The 22,952-nt window shown below is 38.7% G+C and overlaps 1 protein-coding gene across 5 annotated transcripts in view; it reads left to right on the top strand.

Annotated features, from left to right (window-relative positions):
* Positions 1–22,952, top strand: part of RABEP1 (rabaptin, RAB GTPase binding effector protein 1) — a 93,840-nt gene that overhangs the window by 62,559 nt on the left and 8,329 nt on the right. For 4 of the 5 annotated variants that reach the window (XM_069603198.1, XM_069603194.1, XM_069603195.1 and 1 more), the window contains 5 exons: positions 5,231–5,698; positions 6,952–7,056; positions 10,982–11,098; positions 15,761–15,859; positions 20,206–20,346. In XM_069603198.1, coding sequence (XP_069459299.1) covers positions 5,231–5,698; positions 6,952–7,056; positions 10,982–11,098; positions 15,761–15,859; positions 20,206–20,346 — 930 coding nt within the window. The remainder of the gene's footprint in view (positions 1–5,230; positions 5,699–6,951; positions 7,057–10,981; positions 11,099–15,760; positions 15,860–20,205; positions 20,347–22,952) is intronic. The other variant, XM_069603199.1, reaches the window with a different exon arrangement.

Below are 22,952 nucleotides of genomic sequence, written 5' to 3'. Positions count from 1 at the left end.
GTCCAGTAGAGAGACCTGGAGGTGGAAAGTGTAAGGCGGTGTTCCTGTGGCTTCATCACCTCTCACCCACATGTGGCAAGTGCCGGCTCATTACATTTCCTGTTTTTAACCTGTCCCACTCCACTGTACCCTCAGCATTACTATCAGATTGGTTTTGCTTAAGTGCAGCTATAGTCAGGCTACTCCTCTACTCAGAACCACCGCTCAATCACATTACTTACATAAGTAAGTACAAGGTCCTTACTCAGATAGTCAAGACTCTTCATAATATGCACCCTGTTTTAACCACATTGGTTATCTTGTGCTGTACTCTCACCTTACATGTTGGTTCCTTCACCTGGAATGTTTACCTCCCTCTGCCTTTCTGAGTTCTGGAATCCTTCTATTCATCCTTCAGAACTCCAGCTAAATACTTCCTTTCAGGAAAGGAAATGCTTTTGTTAATTGACTTTAGGGTAAAAAACTAAGGTCCCCAGCTTGCCGTATAAGAGCCTTACTTACCATGCTCTCCGCTTCATCACAGCAGAGCTTTCTACTCGCTGTCCCTGCTCATGTGCATTGTCTGTACTGTCTAGAGTTTCATACCTGTTCCCCCACCTCCTTTCCCTGCCTGGTGAACCAGTTTCAGTTAAATTGGATACGGATCTTGTCTCATTTTCAAAGGTATCATGTTTGTGTTTAGTTTGCAGATTTATGCTGAACCATGTATAGTCTACTTCCTGGTGGCTCATATTTCCATGTTTATGGATTATTTGACGTTGAAAAAATGCTTTAAAAAAATCCTAGTGGACACTGAAAAGTATGATGTAATTGTTTTTGTACATTCTCTGTGTTGGCTCATACACTGGGAACCTTGGCCTGATTTTGCTTTGTGCTTTTTTAAATAGTTAGACTTCCAAGAGAATGTCTCAGTTTTTGGGTACTGCCAAATATTATGTGGTTTCTGCATCATGCAGTCCTGTGTCCAGGAATGTTTGGGAAAGTTTCATACTTTAAAAAAATATTTTAGCAGAAAAACAGGAAAGGGAAATTTGTTGTGATTTACAGTGAGTGAAGCACTTAAAAATTTTTAATTCCGTCTTAACAGATTTATACTAAATGTTTATAATATTATTTTCTGACACTGAAATCTCTTATAGACTTTCAGATCTGATGTTTTGCAGTTTGAATGTTGAATGTATACTTGTTTTGTATTGAGAGTCAGTGACAGTTTACCTTAGCCTGTTGATTTAAAGTTAATATGTACTGCTCTGGAGACTTAATTAGATAATCATGTATTGCTAAAGACACTTAGAATGCATAGGACCCATATCTTCTTTGATCTAATGCTTAGAATGTGCTTTTATCACTACAAAAGTAATATATACTTATTATGGACAATTTGGAAAGTAGAGAAAGTCACACCAAATAAAAATAACTGATAATTCTACTACTCAGAGATACCACCGCTAACATTTTGGTATGTACCTCTCCTTTCTCTCTTTTTCCATTTCCAAAGGTAACATATATGTGTTTCTATTTGTTCTTTTTAAACATAATACAGATTGTAACTACATAATGTTTTATGTACATTTCCCACTTACATCTATTTATAAAGGTTTTGGTACATCAGTCAGTGTTTTCCTTGAAAATGTTATTTAATTACTAACAGTATTTCTGCATGTAAGTATACTGTAATTCCTTAATCTCCTACAGATTGGTTTGTGCCCAGGTTTTAATTTATAAAGGTAACTGAGTGACGACGTAGAGAGATAAATGCCACTGAATAAAAGTTTTAACCTTACAGCTGCCTAGACACGAGCGTCATGGCACACCATGCAGAGCCACATGGTGGAAGCCCCATCAGAGCTGGTCATGAAGCAAGAGCAGTAGCAGGGGGACAGCGTGGACCACAGCTATTACTGGGATTTTCGAGGGAAAAGCAGGGCAGGGTAGATCACATAGGACTGGCTAGTTGTTGTAACTCCAGTGGGCTTTGGGGCAGAGAATCTGTCTTCAGTTTTCTGGTACCTGGCCCTGGGTTGCTCTAGGGCAGGGGAAATACTGGCTTGGTGGATAAGAGTTAGATAAAGGAGTTGGTTGGGGGTGTTGACTTGGGATTGGTTGATTTGGATGTGAAAGACATAGTGATAAGCAAGTTGTTCATTATTTCTGGGAGTTAGCTAAATTGGAAGAGGCAGTCACTTCTCAGCCAGCAAGGCCTTCAAAGGTCAAAAACATCATAAAATATAGAAAATAAACATACGTTGTTTCATTTTTCGCTAGTAAAAAATATTTCATTAATATGAGTAATGTTGTAATGTTATTATATATAATTCTTTGTTATATAAAAATCATGGGTTTAATCTGATTACTTCCTTAATGTAAGTTCTTGGGAAAAGACCTGCTGGGTTTAAGAGCATAAACAAACATATTGTTGAATCATCTTTCAGAAACACTGTAACAGTTTATACTTCCCTACAAGTCCATATTCCTTATAAGTAAGTTGGTTTTAGAAAAGGCAGAGGAACCAGAGATCAAATTGCCAACATCTGCTGGATCATGGAAAAAGCAAGAGAGTTCCAGAAAAACATCTATTTCTGCTTAATTGACTATGCCAAAGCCTTTGACTGTGTGGATCACAATAAACTGTGGAAAATTCTGAAAGAGATGGAAATACCAGATCACCTGACCTGCCTCTTGAGAAACCTATATGCAGGTCAGGAAGCAGCAATTAGAACTGGACGTGGAACAACAGACTGGTTCCAAATAGGAAAAGGAGTACGTCACGGCTGTATATTGTCACCCTGCTTATTTAACTACTATGCAGAGTACATCATGAGAAACGCTGGGCTGGAAGAAGCACAGGCTGGAATCAAGATTGCCGGGAGAAATATCAATAACCTCAGATATGCAGATGACACCACCCTTATGGCAGAAAGTGAAGAGGAGCTAAAAAGCCTCTTGATGAAAGTGAAAGTGGAGAGTGAAAAAGTTGGCTTAAAGCTCAACATTCGAAGAAGATCATGGCATCTAGTCCCATCACTTCATGGGAAATAGATGGGGAAACAGTGGAAACAGTGTCAGACTTTATCTTTTGGGGCTCCAAAATCACTGCAGATGGTGACTGCAGCCATGAAATTAAAAGACACTTACTCCTTGGAAGGAAAGTTATGACCAATCTAGATAGCATATTGAAAAGCAGAGACATTACTTTGCCAACAAAGTTCCGTCTAGTCAAGGCTATGGTTTATCCAGTAGTCGTGTATGGATGTGAGAGTTGGACTGTGAAGAAAGCTGAGCACTGAAGAATTGATGCTTTTGAACTGTGGTATTGGAGAAGACTCTTGAGAGTCCCTTGAACTGCAAGGAGATCCAACTGGTCCATTCTAAAGGAGATCAGCCCTGGGTGTTCTTTGGAAGGGATGATGCTAAAGCTGAAACTCCAGTACTTTGGCCACCTGATGTGAAGAGTTGACTCATTGGAAAAGACTCTGATGCTGGGAGGAATTGGGGGCAGGAGGAGAAGGGGATGACAGAGGATGAGATGGCTGGATGGCATCACGGACTCGATGGACATGAGTTTGAGTGAACTCTGGGAGTTGGTGATGGACAGGGTGGCCTGGCGTGCTGTGATTCATGGGGTCGCAAAGAGTTGGACATGACTGAGCAACTGAACTGAACTGAAATACTGCTCTGAGCACCCTGGTCTGTGCTTCTTAAAAGGCCCTCACAGCTTTTTGCCCCATTCCTTTCCCTCTTCAGAGTAACAATAGCGTTGTGTATGATAGTGTTAGATGTTGGGTCTTTTATAAGCTGGCAGAATGCATTCTCACCCCAGTTTCTGTGAGGCTGCTTATCTGGGACCTTTGCCATAGCTTGCTCAGTATATGCTATATTTGTGTTCCTTGGCCATCTGAATTTCACATATTAGAAAACATTAAAAAAAAATTGAGAACTGGAGGAATTAACATAAAAGTTGTCAACTTTGTATTATGCCAAATAAGGATATTTTTAAAACATTAAAAGAAATCTATATTTTAGTCTTTTATAGTTCATAAAAGTAAAGACATTAACAGCAAAAAGTAGAAAGAATATTATCTTAAAAGCCAGTTATTTAAATTGAATAAGTTAAAATTTTAGAAAAACTTGCTACGTTTTCCTTGTTTTCTAATTTTCCTACTAACTGTGCTAGAATGGTACTGCTGTGCTTTTTGACTTTGGGAGTGTGCTGCACCACATTAAAAACATTGAAATAAAATTCACATAAAAATAAACCATTTAAAATGTGCAATTCCGTGACCTTCAGTATGGTCATAGTGTAGTGCAGCCATCACCTGTCTTGTTTCAGAACATTTTCATTGCCCCCAGAAGAGACCCCCATATATCATTAAGGAGTCACTCCCTACTTTATTTTCTTTTTAGCCTCTGGCAGCCACTAATTTGTTTTTGGTCTCTGGATTTGCCTATTCTGGATATTTCACATGGATGGAATCATTCAGTGTGTGACTGTTTGTGTCTGGCTTCTTTCACTTGATGGACGCCTTATTTAATGTGCTGATTACATCTTGCTTGAAACTTGGTTTCCAGCATACAACATTCTCCTCATTTCCTTTCTATTCTGGCTACTCCTTCCTCTGTCCGTCTCCCAAATGGACAAAAGTGATGTTTCTCAGGGCCTTGCCCTTGGTTTTCTTCTCATTCTGCAGACTCATCCAAGGTGTTCTGATTTGCTGTCATAATTATTACTGTATGGTGTGGTTACTCCCAAATCTCCTATCTAAAGATTTCTTTGTCCCTCTGCTGGGTGGACATCTCCACTTGGATATACAGCAGGACCCCTTGTTCAATATACCCAACACCAAATTTCAGGAGACCTTCCTGATTTCCTGTGTCTGGACTGAATTCCTCTCCTTGAGCTTCCAGGGCATTCAGTACATAGCTGAAACCTGTCATCATTTTATCAAGTATGGTATTCTAATAGCCTGTTTACTTGGTTCACTTGTTTATTTTTTTCATGAAACTAAGCATCTTGGGGTCAGAGATTGCTCACAGTTGTATCCTGAGTGCTTGGTTTAGGGCCCAGCATATAGAAGACAGTCAGTAAATATTTGCTCAGTGAATATACAGAGGCAGCATACGAAAGACTGTCATGTGTAACATGTGGCAAAACACTTTATAAAATGTGATAGTTTTTCTCTTTGAAAATAACAGGAATTGTCTAACTTGGCAATATATTTTCCCATTTCAGGAACATTTAGATAGCACCCATGGTTCAGTCCATTCTCTGGATGCAGACTTACTGTTGCCATCCGGGGATCCTTTCAGTAAACCAGACAATGATGTGTTTAAAGATGGACTCAGGAGAGCACAGTCTACAGATAGCCTGGGAACTTCAGGCTCGCTGCAATCCAAAGCTTTAGGCTATAACTGCAAAGCAAAATCTGCTGGGAACCTGGACGAATCAGATTTCGGACCGTTGGTAGGAGCAGATTCGGTGACTGAGAACTTTGATACTGCCTCCCTCGGGTCACTGCAAATGCCAAGTGGGTTTATGTTAACCAAAGATCAGGAGAGAGCAATCAAGGCGATGACACCGGAGCAAGAGGAGACAGCATCCCTCCTGTCGAGTGTCACACAGGGCATGGAAAGTGCTTATGTGTCCCCCAGTGGCTACCGCCTAGTCAGTGAGACAGAATGGAATCTCTTGCAGAAAGAGGTGAGCTCTCCTCCTGGCTTTGCCTCTTGCTTGCTCTGAGGGATCCTGGGTAGCTCTGAATTTATTGTTCATTCAAGAGATAGCCCCTGGAGCCAGTGCTCACACTTGTTGCCAGAAAATGGGTGTTAATCCGTGTTGTCTGACCCTTACATTTTCTGCTTTCGCTGTTCCAGGTGATTATGACAGAGAAGGGAACTTACTAGCTGATTGTGTTGAGTATAAACATCACCTGATGTCACACATCTTCAGTTGGAGTGATCTGCCTGAATAGCATAGCTAAATTTGTGTAGCCTGAATTTGTTTTGCTTTGCAGTTTTGCATAATCTCAGTGTATTCTAGGATTCATACTTTCATCTTTCTTTGAGGTCTGAAGTACAGATGCTTATACACTAGTTGATGCTGAGAGTTTAAGGTGGGGTTGGAAAATGTGGGAGAGAAGAGAAGGCAACCTTTAATGAGGTTAATTTTCCTGCTAATAGTATTTGCAAACTAAAAAGTAAGACTAGGAGATAAAAGCTTAAATATGTGGTTGCATAGTGCTTTACAGATTACAAGCCCTTTCACATACCTCTTCTCTTTGACCTTCTTGATAATAATGAGACAATCAGGGTATGATTTTCTCCAACTTTAGAGGTAAGGAAACTGGCTCAGAAAGGTCAAGTGAGTTGCTCAAATTTCCCCTTTGACTTAGAGGCAAAACCTGGATTGGGATTCACGTTGTACAACTTCCAGTGGTTTCTTTTACTCAGGGCTACTTTTCTTTAAAGAAACTTGGTTAGCAGGTGGAACAGCTTATTAAGGTTGAAAGAAACTATTCTCCTTGGGCTTATGCAGAACATGTGAAAAGGTGCTACTTAATTGTTTCATACCTGCTTTGTGCTTGGAGCTGGTGAAATGGTTAATTGGCACTCCGAGCTCCCGTCTCCTCTTGTTGGCTAGTATCGATTTAAATTGTGTGTACCACGGTATAGTACCTTTTACTTTCCTTGTGTTTCCCCCAAATGTGGTAGTTTGGGGTCTTGAGCCTCTTGGTGATAAAGTTATGTCCCTTGTTTTCCTATCATACTTGTATGGGACTTAGGATTTTTTAGAATTCAACTCTGTATTATAACTTCTTGCCATAAGTCCCTGAATAAATTGTTTACTCCATTTTCTACTTTGAGTAGCATAGGTAAGACTACAAGTATTCCTTGTGTATGTTTTGTGGACCTATTTTGTTCTCTCTGATAAGAGATAATTTTGGTGTCCCTCAGATACACAATGCTGGAAATAAGCTTGGTAGACGCTGTGATATGTGTTCCAATTATGAAAAACAATTACAAGGAATTCAGATTCAGGAGGCTGAAACAAGAGACCAGGTGAGTTTCTTTTGGGGTGTGCAAAACTGGTAAGCTGTTGTTTTCATTGGAGGTGCTGAATTAATTGCCTTTTACCCCTCCCAATTTGCTTTATGAAGTTTATCCAGCTTGTGAAGTCTGAAATAATCTGGTGCATGTGATGTCAGTTACATTTCCAGTGGGAGGACATGACAGAATTTTTGCTTTTGTGTGTCTTTGCGTGGCTAGCTTGCCCAGTACCACACTGGTCAGCTCAGCTGGCATATCTCCTCTCCAGCCTGTTCCTTGTGCTCAAGGCCTAGACAGGTTATTGTCATGAATGCATACACATGGAAAGTGCTTTATGATATGGAGGGTTAGGGAGATAAGGGGTTGACTATTGCTTATTGGATAAAAGTTAATTGAATATTACATTAACCAGTATTTGGACTCTGTTGCTTATTGCCTACGTCTTGTCATAAATTTGTTGAAATAGGGTAGTTTATGGGGTCACAGAAATTAAGATTTGGTAAATCAGATATGTTGAGATTGACAAGACCTTTCCAAATACAGTACAAAAACAAGACTGGGAGCTGGCTGTGGCTCAGATCATGAACTCCTTATTGCCAAATTCAGACTTAATTGGAGAAAGTAGGGAAAACCACTAGACCATTCAGGTATGACCTTTATCAAATCCCTTACGATTATACAGTGGAAGTGACAAATAGATTCAAGGGATTAGATCTGATAGACTGCCTGGAGAACTATAGATGGAGGTATGTGACGTTGTACAGGAGGCAGTGATCAAGACCATCCCCAAGAAAAATAAATGCAAAAAGGCAAATGGTTGTCTGACAAGGCCTTACAAATAGCTGAGAAAAGAAGGGAAGTGAAAGGCAAAGGAGAAGAGGAAAAATATACCCATTTGAATGCAGAGTTGCAAAGAATAGCAAGGAGAAATAAGACAGCCTTCCTCAGCGATCAATGCAAAGAAATAGTGGCAGACAGTAGAATGGGAAAGACTAGAGATCTCTTCACGAAAAGTAGAGATACCAAGGGAACATTTCATGCGAAGATGGGTACAGTAAAGGATAGGAATTGTATGGACCTGAGAGAAGCAGAAGATGTTAATAAGAGATGGCAGGAATACACAGAAGAACCATACAAAAAATATCTTCATGATCCAGATAACCATGATGGTGTGATCACTGACCTAGAGCCAGACATCCTGGAATGTGAAGTCAAGTGGGCCTTAGGAAGCATCGCTATGAACAAAGCTAGTGGAGGTGACGGAGTTCCAGTTGAGCTACTTCAAATCCTAAAAGATGATGCTATGAAAGTGCTGTACTCAATATGCCAGCAAATCTGGAAAACTCAGCAGTGGTCACAGGACTTTGGAAAAGGTCATTTTTCATTCCAATCCAAAGAAGGGCAATGCCAAAGAATGTTCAAACTACTGCACAATTGCACTTATCTCACACACCAGCAAAGTAATGCTCAAAATTCTCCAAGCCAGGCTTCAACAGTACGTGAACCGTGAAATTCCAGATGTTCAATTTGGATTTAGAAAAGGCAGAAGAACCAGAGATCAAATTGCCAACATCCGCTGGATCATCAAAAAAACAAAAGAGTTCAAGAAAAACGCCTACTTCTGCTTTATTGACTGTGCCAAAGCCTTTGACTGTGTGAATCACAATAAACTGTGGAAAATTCTGAAAGAGATGGGAATAACAGACCACCTGACCTGCCTCTTGAGAAACCTATATGCAGGTCAGGAAGCAACAGTTAGAACTGGACGTGGAACAACAGACTGGTTTCAAATAGGAAAAGGAGTATGTCAATGCTGTATAGTGTCACCCTGCTTATTTAACTTCTATGCAGAGTTCATCATGAGAAAGGCTGGGCTGGAAGAAGCACAAGCTGGAATCAAGATTGCCGGGAGAAATATCAATAACCTCAGATATGCAGATGACCCTACCCTTATGGCAGAAAGTGAAGAAGAACTAAAGAACTAAAGAGCCTCTTGATGAAAGTGAAAGAGGAGAGTGAAAAAGTTGGCTTAAAGCTCAACATTCAGAAAATGAAGATCATGGCATCTGGTCCCATCACTTCATGGGAAATAGATGGGGAAACAGTGGAAACAGGGACAGACTTTATTTTTTTGGGCTCCAAAATCACTGCAATGGTGACTGCAGCCATGAAATTAAAAGATACTTGCTCCTTGGAAGAAAAGCTATGACCAGCCTAGACAGCATATTAAAAAGCAGAAAGAGACAATACCAACAAAGGTCCATCTAGTCAAAGCTCTGGTTTTTCCAATAGTCATGTATGGATGTGAGAGTTGGACTGTAAAGAAAGCTGAGCTCTGAAGAATTGATGCTTTTGAGCTGTGGTGTTGGAGAAGACTCTTAAGAGCCCCTTGGACTGTAAGGAGATCTGACCAGTCCATCCTAAAGGAAATCAGTCCTGAATATTCATTGAAAGGACAGATGCTGAAGTTGAAACTCCAGTTCTTTGGCCACCTAATGCGAAGAACCAGTTCATTGGAAAAAGACCCTGATGCTGGGAAAGATTGAAGGCAGGAGGAGAAGGGGACGCCAGAGGATGAGATGGCTGGATGGCATCACTGACTTGATGGACATGAGTTTGAGTAGGCTCTGGGAGTCGATGATGGACAGGGAAGCCTGGTGTGCAGCAGTCCATGGGGTTGCAGAGAGTCAGACACAATTGAGCAACTGAACTGAACTTTCCAAATACAGTGTCTAATAGTGGGTTCCTTGATAACATTTAGCAAATACTATAGAATTTCATGAGAGTAGACTTGTGAAAGTATATACAAGGAAAAAATAACTTTTTTTCTTATATTTCCCAATTGTTCTTTGGTTATTGTGGAAGTGCTACCCTAGTCTTTAAGCTTAAGCTGATTAGAATGATGGCTTAATATTTTCAAATGCCTTTGGCATAAATTTCCTCCATATGTGTGTGTGTGTGTGTGTTTTTGATGGCTCAAAGGTAAACTTCTAAAGCTTTTTGTGAAGCTAATATAGCAATAGATGGCCTCTGGTTTGGTACAGGAATGGGTCATCTTGGGTTCCATAGTCATGTCAGACATTTTGCTCTTGCTTCAACTGTGTAGGCACTTTGCTGGGTTCTTAGTGTTCAGCTACAGAGAGAACACAGTACTGCTCATGAGGAATTTTTAGTGTTTCAACCCAAGCCATCCTTTCAGGGTGGGTTATTCTTGTACAAGTAGAACTAGATGAGGAGCAGAGACATCTAACTTAACTATGGGCTGTTAACTAGGGAAGGTTAGGGTTAGGGTTCAGCTAAATTTGTTTTAGAGCTAGTGGGGAAAGGGTGTTGAAGGAGAGGAAAGCTGTACAAAGGAACAGTCCTGAAGGAAAATTGTGTGTTCCGGGGAGTATGAATAGTTCATGTGGCTAAGCATAGGGCATGTGAGGGTCTGGGGATAGAGAAGAGAGAGAGTGGGGGAAAATGGTGGGAAAGGAAGCTCCAAAGGGAAGGCCATGATGAGATCACTGAGGGGAGCAGTGTTGTGATGACTGAAGGGGTTTAAATTTTACCTTGAAGACTTTGGGAGGCATTTAAGGATTTTAAGTAGGGACTTAATATGATTTGACTTTCATTTTAGAAATATTTATTGTGTTAGTGTGGATTGTAGACTGGAGGCTGAAGACAGATTAGAGTCAAGGAGGCCAGGGCCCTAGTCTAGAAGACATAGGAGAGGAAGAGCGTATATTTTCAAATGGATATGAAAGACGAATTGTTAACTGTAAAGCACAATATAGTTGTTGAACAAGGTAATTCATCTCAGTTCTTTCCCACACTGAAAAATATGATTCTCAAGAAAAAAAGATTATATTTAAAATTTTCTGGAGCTAGGGATTTTAAAAAATTCTATGAAAATTCTGGAACTTCCTTCTAATTAACATTTAAAATTGCATAGGTGAAAAAACTACAGGTGATGCTAAGGCAAGCAAATGATCAGTTAGAGAAGACAATGAAAGATAAGCAGGAGCTGGAGGACTTCATAAAGCAGAGCACTGAAGACTCAAGTCACCAGGTAAATGAGGGTTTTAGAATATGATCCGTGGGAGACGACTGAGTTGTTCAAATAAGAGTTCTGAAAACAAAGTAACATTTTTTTCTTGCCCTGAAGATCTGAGGGTTCTGTTATTTTCCTTCAGATAAAAATATCTCAAACTGATCTTCCTCTGGTGTGTGCTTTGCAGATTTAAGGAAAATAGCTTTTGAAATAACTGATTAGTGAATAATCAGGAGGCTCTGGTTCCCTTTTCCCCTTTGATTTTTATTAGGGTTTTCTGCTGCACAAGAAACCTGCTGACAAGAAAGATCCCAGTTATCTTCTTGACTTTTTGAAAAAGTGTAGCATGCCTAGAAAAACCCCCAACCTTATATACAGATATACCAAACATACCTGAACTAATATCTGTATAACCATCAAGACAGACTGATAAAAAATTAGCTAGTACGTCAGAAACCCTCACTTCCCCCCTCCGCTTACTATTTTCTCCCCAGAAGTAAGTATAGCCCTAACTTTAACACCATTAGATCAGCTTTGTCTGCTTTTTTATTTTAACAAGTGAATTATATAGTTTGTATTCTTTTGTGTCTTTCTTTCTCCATTCAACATTGTGACGTTTCTGGTTACAAATGTGTGGCAGTTGTTATTTTCATTGTGGTATAGTTATACAATTCATTATATGGCTATATTATAATTTATCCATCTTAATGTTGATTAGCCTTTGGGTTGTATATAGTCCTGGGATATTATGAATAATTCTACTTTGAAATTTTTGTATAGGGCTTTCTGCACATGTTGCTGCTGCTGGGTATATGCCTAGGAGTGGAAGGAATGTCTGGGTCAAAATGTTCAAAATGCATGTCAACTTTTGGAGATAATAGTGCCAGGAAGTGGTTGTATGAGTGTGTACTCTGCCCAGCAAATTCCTCTGGGTCCACAGTCTTGGCAGACTTTGTTTTGTTTTATTTTAATTATAGCTGTTTTGGTGGGTGTGTAATAGTATTTCATTGTGGCTTAGTTTGCATTTGAGGTTATTTAGCATTTTTTGTGTCTGTTTGCCATTGGGGTATTGTTGTGTGTGTGTGTGTATGTGTGAAATTACTTCTCAGGTCTCATTTTTTTTTATTGGGTTGTCTCTCTCTCTCTCTCTTTTTTCGCTTGTTTTTCTCTTAGGAATTCTTTACATGATCTTGTTAGAACCTTCGGTGATGTGTTCTACCTAGTACCTTATGTTTTTGTTATTTTAATGATGTCTTTTGAAGAAGTTTATTAACTTTAATATAGTTAAATAATATAGTTAAATTTATTGATCCTTCTCTTTATGATTTAGTGATTTTTATCATGATCCTGCGGTTATGAAGATATTTTCATATATTTTGTAGAAGCTTCATCGTTTATAGCTACCCACATTTATACCCAAAATCCATCTAGAACTGACTTTTATATATAAGCTATAGATAAGGGTAAATTTTTATACATTCTTTTTTTCATTTGGATAGTCCATTCCTGTACCATTTAGTGAAAAGATTACCATATTATCATTGCTCTGCAAGATCATCTTTGTAAGCTATCAAGTGAACATACATATGTGGGTCAGTTTCAGGACTCTATTTTAATTGATTAATCTGTTCACCTGTTTTTGTGCCAGATTCTGTGATAGTCAGTTTTTTCATCTTTTTTTAGTTTTTAATTTCTCTACTGAGAACTATGTTTTCATTCATTTCAAGAGTATTTACCTTTACTCTAGGCAGCATAGTTACAATAGCTACTTTAAAATCTTTGATAATTCCAATCTAGGTCGTCATGGGGTTGACATATATTGATTTTCTTTCCTGTTGAGAATTGGCCACATTTTCCTGATTCTTTCTATGTCAAGTACTTTCAGATTGATCTTGGAGACTATGAGTATTTTTTTGTGAGACTGAGTTCTGTTACCCAGATTAGGTTCAGTTCATAAGTTCTGTCTTGCCTAGGGTAGTAGGTGGTTCTAATGTCAGTTCATTTTGAAAGCCTTCGCCGTGCTCCTCTGGCTGTGTCCCTGTGTGTATATAGCGCAGGGGTGAGTGTGAGACTTGTGCTGGTTCACGCACAGAATTCGGGCACCTCTTGTAGCTTTCTCTCTCAGTGCCGCTCTCCTCTTCAGCTCACAGGGTCCCTGTCCTGGCCCTGTGATCAGAGAGGCAGTGGTTGCTCCTGTGCTGCCGCATCCCCTGTTGCTTTACAGTTGGAGCTGCTCTCAGATTCATGCTGGCAAGAAAATAGGAAAAAACCCCAAATAGGCAGTAAACTGCTGTATAAATTGTTTGTTCGCGTTTTGATTTCTCTCTCTAAACTGTCTGCTTTTGTTTAGTTTTTAGAGTCCTCAGGTAGTTGCTTTTTGTATTTTACCCAGAAATTTTTAGGTGTAATCAGGGGAGAGAATGGCCTTGGTGGGCTTAGTCCTCTTGGACAGTGCCAGAAGTCCATTCTCTCATATTTTTGTTTATTAGACGTATCTTTTTCTTCCACCTTCATTCAGGAAGGATACTCTGGCCAGGTGTAGAATTCTGAGTACTTATGTTGTTCTCTTTCAGCACTTTGAAGTTATTATTCCATTGCTTCTGGCTTCCATGTTTCTGATAAGTCAGCTATCAGTCTTATTATTGCTCCTTTGAAGGTAAAATGTCATTTTTTCCCTAGCTCTTTTTAAAAATGTTTTTGTTATTAACAATTGTACTCTACTGTATACCTCAGTATATTTTTCTTCATATTTCTGCCGTTTGGAGTATCACAGGGTATCTTGGATCTCTGAACCAATGTCTTACCTCATAATTGGAATATTCTCAGCCATATGTCTCTTTAAAAATTTGTTTCTATTGATATAGTAAAGTGCATAACTCTCAAGTGTACAATTTGGTGAGCTTTATTTTGTGGACAATTTTACCAGGTAATAAATTATCATCTGCATCAAGATACAGACCATTTTTAATACCTTTATGTTCTTTACTAATAAGTAAATACCCCACCTGCTGTACTTAGAGGTAGCCAGTATTCTAGCTTTTAACACTATGTTTTTAGTATTGCTTGTTCTTGGACTTCTTATGAATGGAATCATATAGTATGTAGCCTTTAGCATCCAGTCTGTGGTCATTGTGTCTGTGAGACTTATCCATCCTGTTCTGTGTATCAGTGGTTAGGTTTTTTAATGCTATGTATATTCTGTAACATGATTATAGCATAATTTATTTATCCATTCTACAGTTGAGAGATATTTGGATTGTTTCTGGTTTTTGACTATTGTGAATGAACACACTTTCTAACATTCTTGCACATGTGTCTTTATTATCATCAGATCACTGATTTTCTCTTCCAGTAGGTCTAATCTGTTAAATTTATTCATTGAATTTTTAATAATTTGGATAATTGCTTTTTTAGTTTATTAATTCCATTTGGTTGTGTTTATTGTTTCCATTAAATCTCTGGTGGGGCTAAATTTCTGAACAGATCAAATTACAGCTATTTTAAAGTACACTTTAGTAACATACGTGGATTCATTGTAGGTCTGTTTCTGTTTTGTTTTCTATCATTTCCTTTTGTTTTTTTTTTTATCGTAGTCTTTTCTTGTGCATTCTTACTTGAGTGCTAGACATTATATATGAAAATTGTTGAAATAATTTTTCTTAGAGGCAGACAACTAGTTGTGGGTCACCAATAATCCAATCATGGATCACCTTAATTTGTTTACAGGAATTGAGATCATATGAAGTTGTGAAGGTTGGATTAGTTTAAATTCTTTCCTTATACTCTTGGGTGTGTCCCTTTGGGGACCCAATCCAAAGTGCAGGGTGTTACCAGGGATTCCTGTGTAGTGGGTCTTGGACTCTTAACTTTTGCCCCTTTTCCTGAGGCTCTGAGACGCCCTGCTCCGTTTCTCAGTGTCGCATCTGTTTCTTCTGGAATTGGCACGTGCTTCTGGAGAAGAGCTGTTGCAGAGGCTGCATCCGGTTCTCCCAAGTGTCCTCATTCTGGTCCTCGGCTCTGTGGTTATTTTTGTCTGGTTTTCTTAATTCTCAGCAGGAAGGTTGGTTCACACTACCTATTTTGCTACTACTGGAGACAGAATTCTGAAACTAATCATTCTTAAAATGTCTAACCAAATTTATTTTTATTTTACCACTCTTATATACAAGTCATCAACTTGTACATAAACCCCTCATCGGGAACATTAAACTAATTCAGGGGAGTTTCTCGTGTATCTGTTCTCTTAAGTACATCATCTTGGAAGACTGCAGCTAGTTCAGAGAAGATTTGTTTATCCTTTAAACTGTGTGGGTTTTTGTGTGTGTGTGGACAGTTTCAAAATTTTTTTGATTTTTAATTAGCTCTTTTAAGAATAATATTTATAACTGGGTCACATGGATTAATATCTATGTCTAGAGGCCGTATAATGCGTTGTTCATGTATGGCAGTGGGTGACCCCTGGGGAGTTTTGGTACTGCCTGTGTCATCTGAAAGGCTGAGACTTTTGTACACAGTAGGTTCATATGTATTTGTTGAATGATAGATGAGTGGTGTTTTATGAACTACTAAAAAAATCAATTCTGGACATTAAGCAGGAGATTGTAGAGTTAGTTTCAGAATAGCCAGATTCCTAATAGCCATATTTTCTGTGTATGATTTTTTTTTTTTTTTCCTTTCAAGATCTCTGCACTTGTCCTAAGAGCTCAAGCATCGGAAATCTTACTTGAAGAGTTACAGCAGGGGTTTTCCCAGGCAAAGAGGGATGTTCAGGAACAGATGGTAAGTTAACAGTTAAATAAACATTAACTATGGTAAATATTTTGAGTAAACTCTTAAGAGATCATGGAGGACAGAGGAGCCTGGCATGCTGTAGTCCATGGGGTCTCAAAGAGTAGGACACGACTTAGGTGACTTAACAACAACATATTAAATGCATCCTATCTTGAAATAATCTTTGATGTGACTTTATCTTCCTGGCCAAAGTGGTTCCTGTTATGTTCTTCAGAGCCTACAGAACATTAATAATGAACAAGATTATGTAAAGAGATTATTCTTTTTTTAAACTTACCTCTTGATTAAAAAAAATGATCACATTTAACTTACTTTTCTTTGATTTGAGAAATCTAAACAAAATGAACTATGGACTAGCATTTAATTTTCAGTTATAAATATAAGCAAAACGTTAACCTCTAAAAGCCCTAGGAGGTACAGCTTTTGAGCAGCTACTGTACTTTTCCTGGAGAGCTGACTTATTAAAAAAAAAAGCCTCAGTAAACTTCATAGGCATTATGATATGATAAAAGTGCATCATAATTGCTGCACTAATGGAGAACTTCCAGAAGGCTGTCAATTTTGAGAGGAATAAGAACAGATAGCTTCCCAAACAAGAACTGCCTGGAACCTCTGCAGATTTGTTCTCCAGCTTTGGGCCTCCTCCTCCCCAGGCAGGTTCCATTTGCCTTGTTCTTGCATTTTCCCAGAGTTGGAGCCCTGCATCTGACGGCCCTTTGTAAATTACACCAGTGTTGGTCCTGCTGGAGTGATCCTGCAGAGTTGCCTCTTGTCCATCTCCTCCAGGGATGACGGGAAAACACACAAACCCTAGGTTGTATGGTAATTGTTTGTTTTTGAGGGGCATTGGGTCAGTATATGAATGGCCTTGAGCTGACCCCTGAATACCAGCCCTGGTCTGTTGAGGAATAGCTCATTCTCAACATTGACTGGAGAGTTTCATGTCTTTGCATTAATTAGAGACTATGAAATAATAATCTGACCCCAAAAACAGTTAAATGCTGGCAAAGGTTCATTATTCAATTTCTTCTCTTCAGAGAAGAGTAGCTATGGTAATGGTTGGAATCTTGATATCTCTCACTGTTCGTTTTGAAAATTTTCAAACTGAGAGATGTTTATGGAATGAACACTCATAAGATCTTCACTTAGGCTTACCAGTTAATATTTTGCCACATTTTATTGTGCTTCCAGTTGTTACTCAGTCTCTTTCATATATATGTATGTTTTATAATGTACATGTGTATTTGTTTTTTTTTCTGAGCCATTTGAAAGTAAGTTGTAGACATCATGACACTCCTAAATATTTCAGTATGTATCTCCAAAGAACAAAGAAGGTGTTCTACATAATCACAATACTATTATTATGTGCTTAAAATGTAACCGTTGTCCCCCAAAGCCCTCACTTTGATCAAGGAACCAGTCAGAGATCACATATTGTTACTTTGTTGTCATGTCACTTTGTTCTCTTTTAATCTAGAATAGTCACCCACTTCTTTTTTTTCGTTTGGCATTTACAACATTAACATTGTTAATAAGAGTCCAGACCATTTGCCTTGTAGAGTGCATTTGTCTGATTATTTCCACATGGTCAGATATTTGGGAAAGAATACTACATGGATGAAATGATTCAGCAGAATATTCATAACAAGAGGCATGTTATGATGGGTGGTTCCATTGTTGGTGACATTAAGTTCCATCACTTGGTTAAGATGGGGACACAATAGTTTTAGAATGATTACATTAATATTGCTACCAACAGCAAAGCTATTAAGTGAAGTTCAGCATTTATTTGTTGGCCTTCCATATCCATTGGGTCCACATATGTGAGTTGAATATCTCAAATTTGGTATGGGAGCGTGTCTTGGAACCAATACTCTGTGGATACCAAAGAACAACTGTAGTTCTTTTTACCCTGAGAATGTATCCCAGGTGAGGATTTACAGTCTGGGTGCTGTGTTCAAAAATTACTTGGATTGGTTTTTCTTTCTGTGGTTGTGTTATCAGTTTGAATACAGTTCAGTTCAGTCGCTCAGTCGTGTCCGACTCTTTGCAATCCCATGAATCGCAGCACGCCAGGCCTCTCTGTCCATTACCAACTCCTGGAGTCCACCCAAACCCATGTCCGTTGGGTCGGTGACTCCATCCAGCCATCTCATCCTCTATCGTCCCCTTCTCCTGCCCTCAATCTTTCCCAGCCTCAGGGTCTTTTCAAATGAGTCAGCTCTTTGCGTGAGGTGGCCAAAGTAATTGGAGTTTCAGCTTCAACATCAGTCCTTCCAGTGAACACCCAGGACTGATCTCCTTGCAGTCCAAGGGACTCTCAAGAGTCTTCTCCAACACCACAGTTCAAAAGCATCACTTCTTTGGCGCTCAGCTTTCTTCACAGTCCAACTCTCACATCTGTACATGACCACTGGAAAAACCATAGCCTTGACTGGACAGACCTTTGTTGACAAAGTAATGTCTCTGCTTTTTAATATGCTGTCTAGGTTCGTCATAACTTTCCTTCCAAGGAGCAAAGGTCTTTTAATTTCATGCAGTCACCATCTGCAGTGATTTTTGGAGCCCAAAAAATAAAGTCAGCCACTGTTTCCACTGTTTCCCCATCTATTTCCCATGAGGTGATGGGACCAGATGCCATGATCTTCGTTTTCTGAATGTTGAGCTTTAAGCCAGCTTTTTCACTCTCCTCTTTCACTTTCATCAAGAGGCTCTTTGGTGCCTCTTTGGTGCCCCTCTTCACTTTCTGCCATAAGGGTGGTGTCATCTGCATATCTGAGATTATTGATATTTCTCCCGGCAATCTTGATTCCAGCTTATGCTTCTTCCAGTCCAGCGTTTCTCATGATGTACTCTGCATAGAAGTTAAATAAGCAGGGTGACAATGTACAGCCTTGACGTACTCCTTTTCCTATTTGGAACCAGTTGAATACAAGCAGAAGCAAATGGAGCTGTGTATTACATTTTTGATTTTCTTCTTTTTTGATTTACTTTTTTGTTTTCTGAACAAGCAACATGGTTCATAAATCAGAACCATAAGCATATGTAATCACTTAGAAATTTCACTGCCATTCCTTCATCCTTTCACTCAGTTCCCACCCACTCCCATACATGGTATTTTACAAGTATTCTTGGTTTATCTTTCTGTTTTCCTTGTTACAATAATAAACAAATATAAACATATTCTCTTTTCCCTTCTTTCATATCCAAAAGGTAGTAGAGTGCTGATATTTTGTTGGGTTGAAACTAAGCATAAGGCAGCATTCTGGTCTGAAATAAGTAAGAGGCGGTGGAATTAACCAAAACTTTTGCATGACCTTGCCTTCCTACCAGCAGCCTGGTTATCCTTCGAAATGCAGTGGTCACCTTCTATGGGAAATCTTCTTGAACCCTCTCTGCTAATTAGATGCCCTTTGTCCTTTTATCACTGCGGTACCCTTGTCTGTTACAGCACCTGTAGTATGGTTAGGTGATTCTGGGTTTACTGGTCTTTCCCTCCACTGCACCATGAGCTTCTCTAGGGCAGTTTGTTGGTTATCCCTGTTTCCCATAGGCAGTAAAATGCTTGGTTAGAATAGTAGCTGCTAAACAAATGTTGATGGTGGAGTAATTTTGTTAAGTGTATGTTTTAGGTTCAATGGTTAGTATTAAAAATTATCAGAAATACTTTTACAGAATTGCATCTGCAGTTGTATCTGCAATTGTATGTTATACTCAAATTAGCTGACTAACTTTTATATTGATATAAATTCACAGGAGATACCTAAAATTGTTTTATACATCAGCCAGCAGAAAAAGTAAGAACATGTTCCATTTTAAGAATGAGCTCCTCAGATGCCCCGTATTTCCTAATATTTGGGGTCCTTGAGCCACTCACTGTGGTCCTGAGCTTGAACATATATGTGTGTAATGAAAGATGAAGTCACTGCTTTCTGTTTCTCCCTACTTCCTGTGGGATGCATGCTGTGAAGAAATAGGAGTTGTCTTGGAATACGCACTGTGTTTGATACAAGTCTCAATTATGTAAACCTCTTCCATTGAGCTAGAGATGCTGGTCCTAGGGATGTGGGGGAAGAAATTCATTACCTTCAAGCCTTTGGTAGAAACAGTGGAGAATGAGCTCAGGTACTTGCTTCATTTCCTGTCCCCTTGAATATATGTAATGGCTGTAAGTCAGTAAATCTCTGGTCTGCTTTCTGTGAGTCTTACAGAGCTTTGTCATGTACCCTCCATCCTCAGCCCTTATTTCGTTTGACCTTTGTGTTTCACTGGTGCAGTTAGCAGCAGACAGGATTTACCTTTGTGGCTGTGACTAGTGTCTGTTTCTATTTTAGGCAGTGCTGATGCAGTCACGGGAACAGGTTTCAGAAGAACTGGTGAGGTTACAGAAAGATAATGACAGTCTTCAGGGAAAGCATAGCTTGCATGTGTCGTTACAACAAGCAGAAGACTTCATTCTCCCAGACACCATGGAGGTAACTTGTTTTCTATGTGATCAAAAATGTAAACAAGTACATTTTTTGAAATGTCTATAAATTCTTCTTTTTAAAAAAGTTTACAAATAACAAATGCTAGAGAGGGTGTGGAGAAAAGGAAACCCTTTTGTACTGTTGGTGGGAATGTAACTTGGTTTAGCCACTGTGGAGAACAGTATGCAGGTTCCTCAGAAAACTAAAAATTGAGTTTTCATATGATCCAGCAATTCCACTCCTGGGCATATATGTGGACAAAACTGTGATTTTAAAAAGATACATGCACCCCTGTGTTCATAACAGTGCTATTCACAATAGCCAAGACGTGGGAACTACCCAAATGTCCATCTACAGATGAATGGATAAAGAAGATGTGGTACATAATAGACAGTGGAAAAGAGTCAGCCATAAAAAGAACAAAATAATGCCATTTGCAGCCACATGGACGCAACTGGAAATGTGGCCAAAAATAAAATAAAAACAACAACAACAAACTTTACTGAGATATAATTTACTTTCCAAATAATTTTCCCGTTAAAAGTGTATAATTCGATTTTTAAAATATATTCTCAGATGTGTAGCCATCAGCACAGTCATTTTTAGTACATATTCATAACCTCAAAGAGAATCTCCTTAGCTTTTATTCAAGGCGTTAAGCAACAACTGATCTACTTTCTGTCTGTAGATTGTCCGTTCTTTCATATGAATGGAATAATGTAATTTGTGGTCTTTTGTGTCTGGCTTCTTTCATATATCTTTTTGTTTTCAAGGTTCATTCATGTCATATAGCATGTTATCAGTATTTCATTTGTGTTTATGACCGAATAATCCTCTACTATATGGCTGTTTTGTTTATCCCTTTGTCTACTAATGGACCTTTGGGTTGTTTCCACTTTGGACTATGAATATGTTGCCATAAACATTCACATATAGGTTTTGGTGTCGGACATATGTTTTCATTTCTCTTGGGTTTAAACCTAGGAGTGAATTTGCTGGGTCATTTCTCCACATTCTCACTAACAATCATTGTTATCTCACTTTGTGATTATCGCCATCCTGGAGGGTGTGAAATGGTATCTTATTGTAGTTTTGATATCTATTTCCCTAAGGTTAATTTGCATTTCCCTAATGGTTATTGAGCATCTTTTCATATGTTTATTGGACATTTTTATATCTTCCTTGGAGAAATACCTGTTTTAAGATGCTTTGCTTACTCTAAAATTGGGTTGCTTTTTATTTTTTTGAGTGATAAGAATTCTTTATACATTCTAGATATAAGTACCTTATCAGGTAAATAAATGATCTACAAGTGTTTTCTCCCATTTTGTGGATTGTCTTTTTCATTTTCTTGATGGTGTCCTTTGAAACCTAAAAGTTTTAAATTTTGATAAAGTCCAATTTATCTCTCCTTTTCTTCTGTTGGCTTATGCTTTCAATGCTGTATCTAAGAATCCTTTGCCAAATTGAAGGTCTCTATCATTCTTGCAGGATAATTGAGAATGCATCAGAAATGAAATATTTGAAGGGGGTCTCCATGCTGGCTCCTTGTGATGTTAGGTTTTCTGTATAGCACTTAGGACACAGCACACTCCTTCTGTCTTCTGGTAACTTTTATAACACTTGATCACTTCCATTCTTTTGTGGTTGGGTGAATTTTTTAAAGAAATTTATAATTGTTAAATTTTAAAAAGTCAGACATTACAGAGATTTCAGTGTTAACAGTGTTAACAGTGAAACAGTTAACAGTGTTTCCTAATCCTGCCTTACAGATTCATCCCCTACTGTTTGGACCTCATTCTGTTTTCCTTACAGATGTTAACATGACTTATTTTTTGTTCTTATTTACACAGGCTCCGTTGCCTGCCCTTCCTTTTAGCTCCTTGCTGTCTCCCTCTCCTTTCCCTGCCCTCCCCCAGCCTGTGGTCTCAGCTCAGGTTACTGACACCCTGAAGAGCTCTCTGTCCTTTCTGGGCTGGTGACTGGTCTCATCAGGGAGAGAGTCTGGGGGACCTGTCTACTTTTGCTGTCAGTGTACCACTTTCCTGGTCAAACTTTTCTCTTCCACGTTCTGTAGAGACTTTAATACCTAGATTTTTAAGAAATTCCAAGAATCCAGGAATCCTTGAAGATTATAACCAGTCTAGCCTGTAAAGCTTGATTCTTTAATAAATCTTAATGAAATTTTTCTTGATACAGATTTTCAATTACTTTTTTTTTCTTGCTGTTCTTTAATTTATATACATTTGGTAGTTATTTAAGAAGCCCAGTTTTTACTGTAGGGTTGCTTTAGGATATAATTGGGAGGGTTTTTAGAAGAAGACAACTAAAATTAAGGGAAAAAGTAAAATAAGACTTAAACTGAATTTATTACAGAAAAACAGCTGATCACCTTAGAAAGCCTCTCATTGCATACTTGCCTCAGACCTAACAGTACTTTGCCTTTGTGGTAGATGTTCAACAAGTGTTTATTTGAATGAATAAATAAATAAGTATATTTTGTCATCTTGGAGTTCACACTTGCTTCTGAGTTTCAGTCTTTCTGGTCTTCATTCACTAACTCCTCTCAAATTTAAGCAGATAATAGTGTAAGTGTCTAAGCTATTCGTAGT

Source organism: Ovis canadensis, chromosome 11 (genome assembly GCF_042477335.2).
Source record: "Ovis canadensis isolate MfBH-ARS-UI-01 breed Bighorn chromosome 11, ARS-UI_OviCan_v2, whole genome shotgun sequence".
NCBI classification, from domain to species: domain Eukaryota; kingdom Metazoa; phylum Chordata; class Mammalia; order Artiodactyla; family Bovidae; genus Ovis; species Ovis canadensis.
The sequence above is the reverse complement of the archived record's forward strand: the minus strand, read 5'-3'. Positions and strand labels throughout refer to the sequence as shown.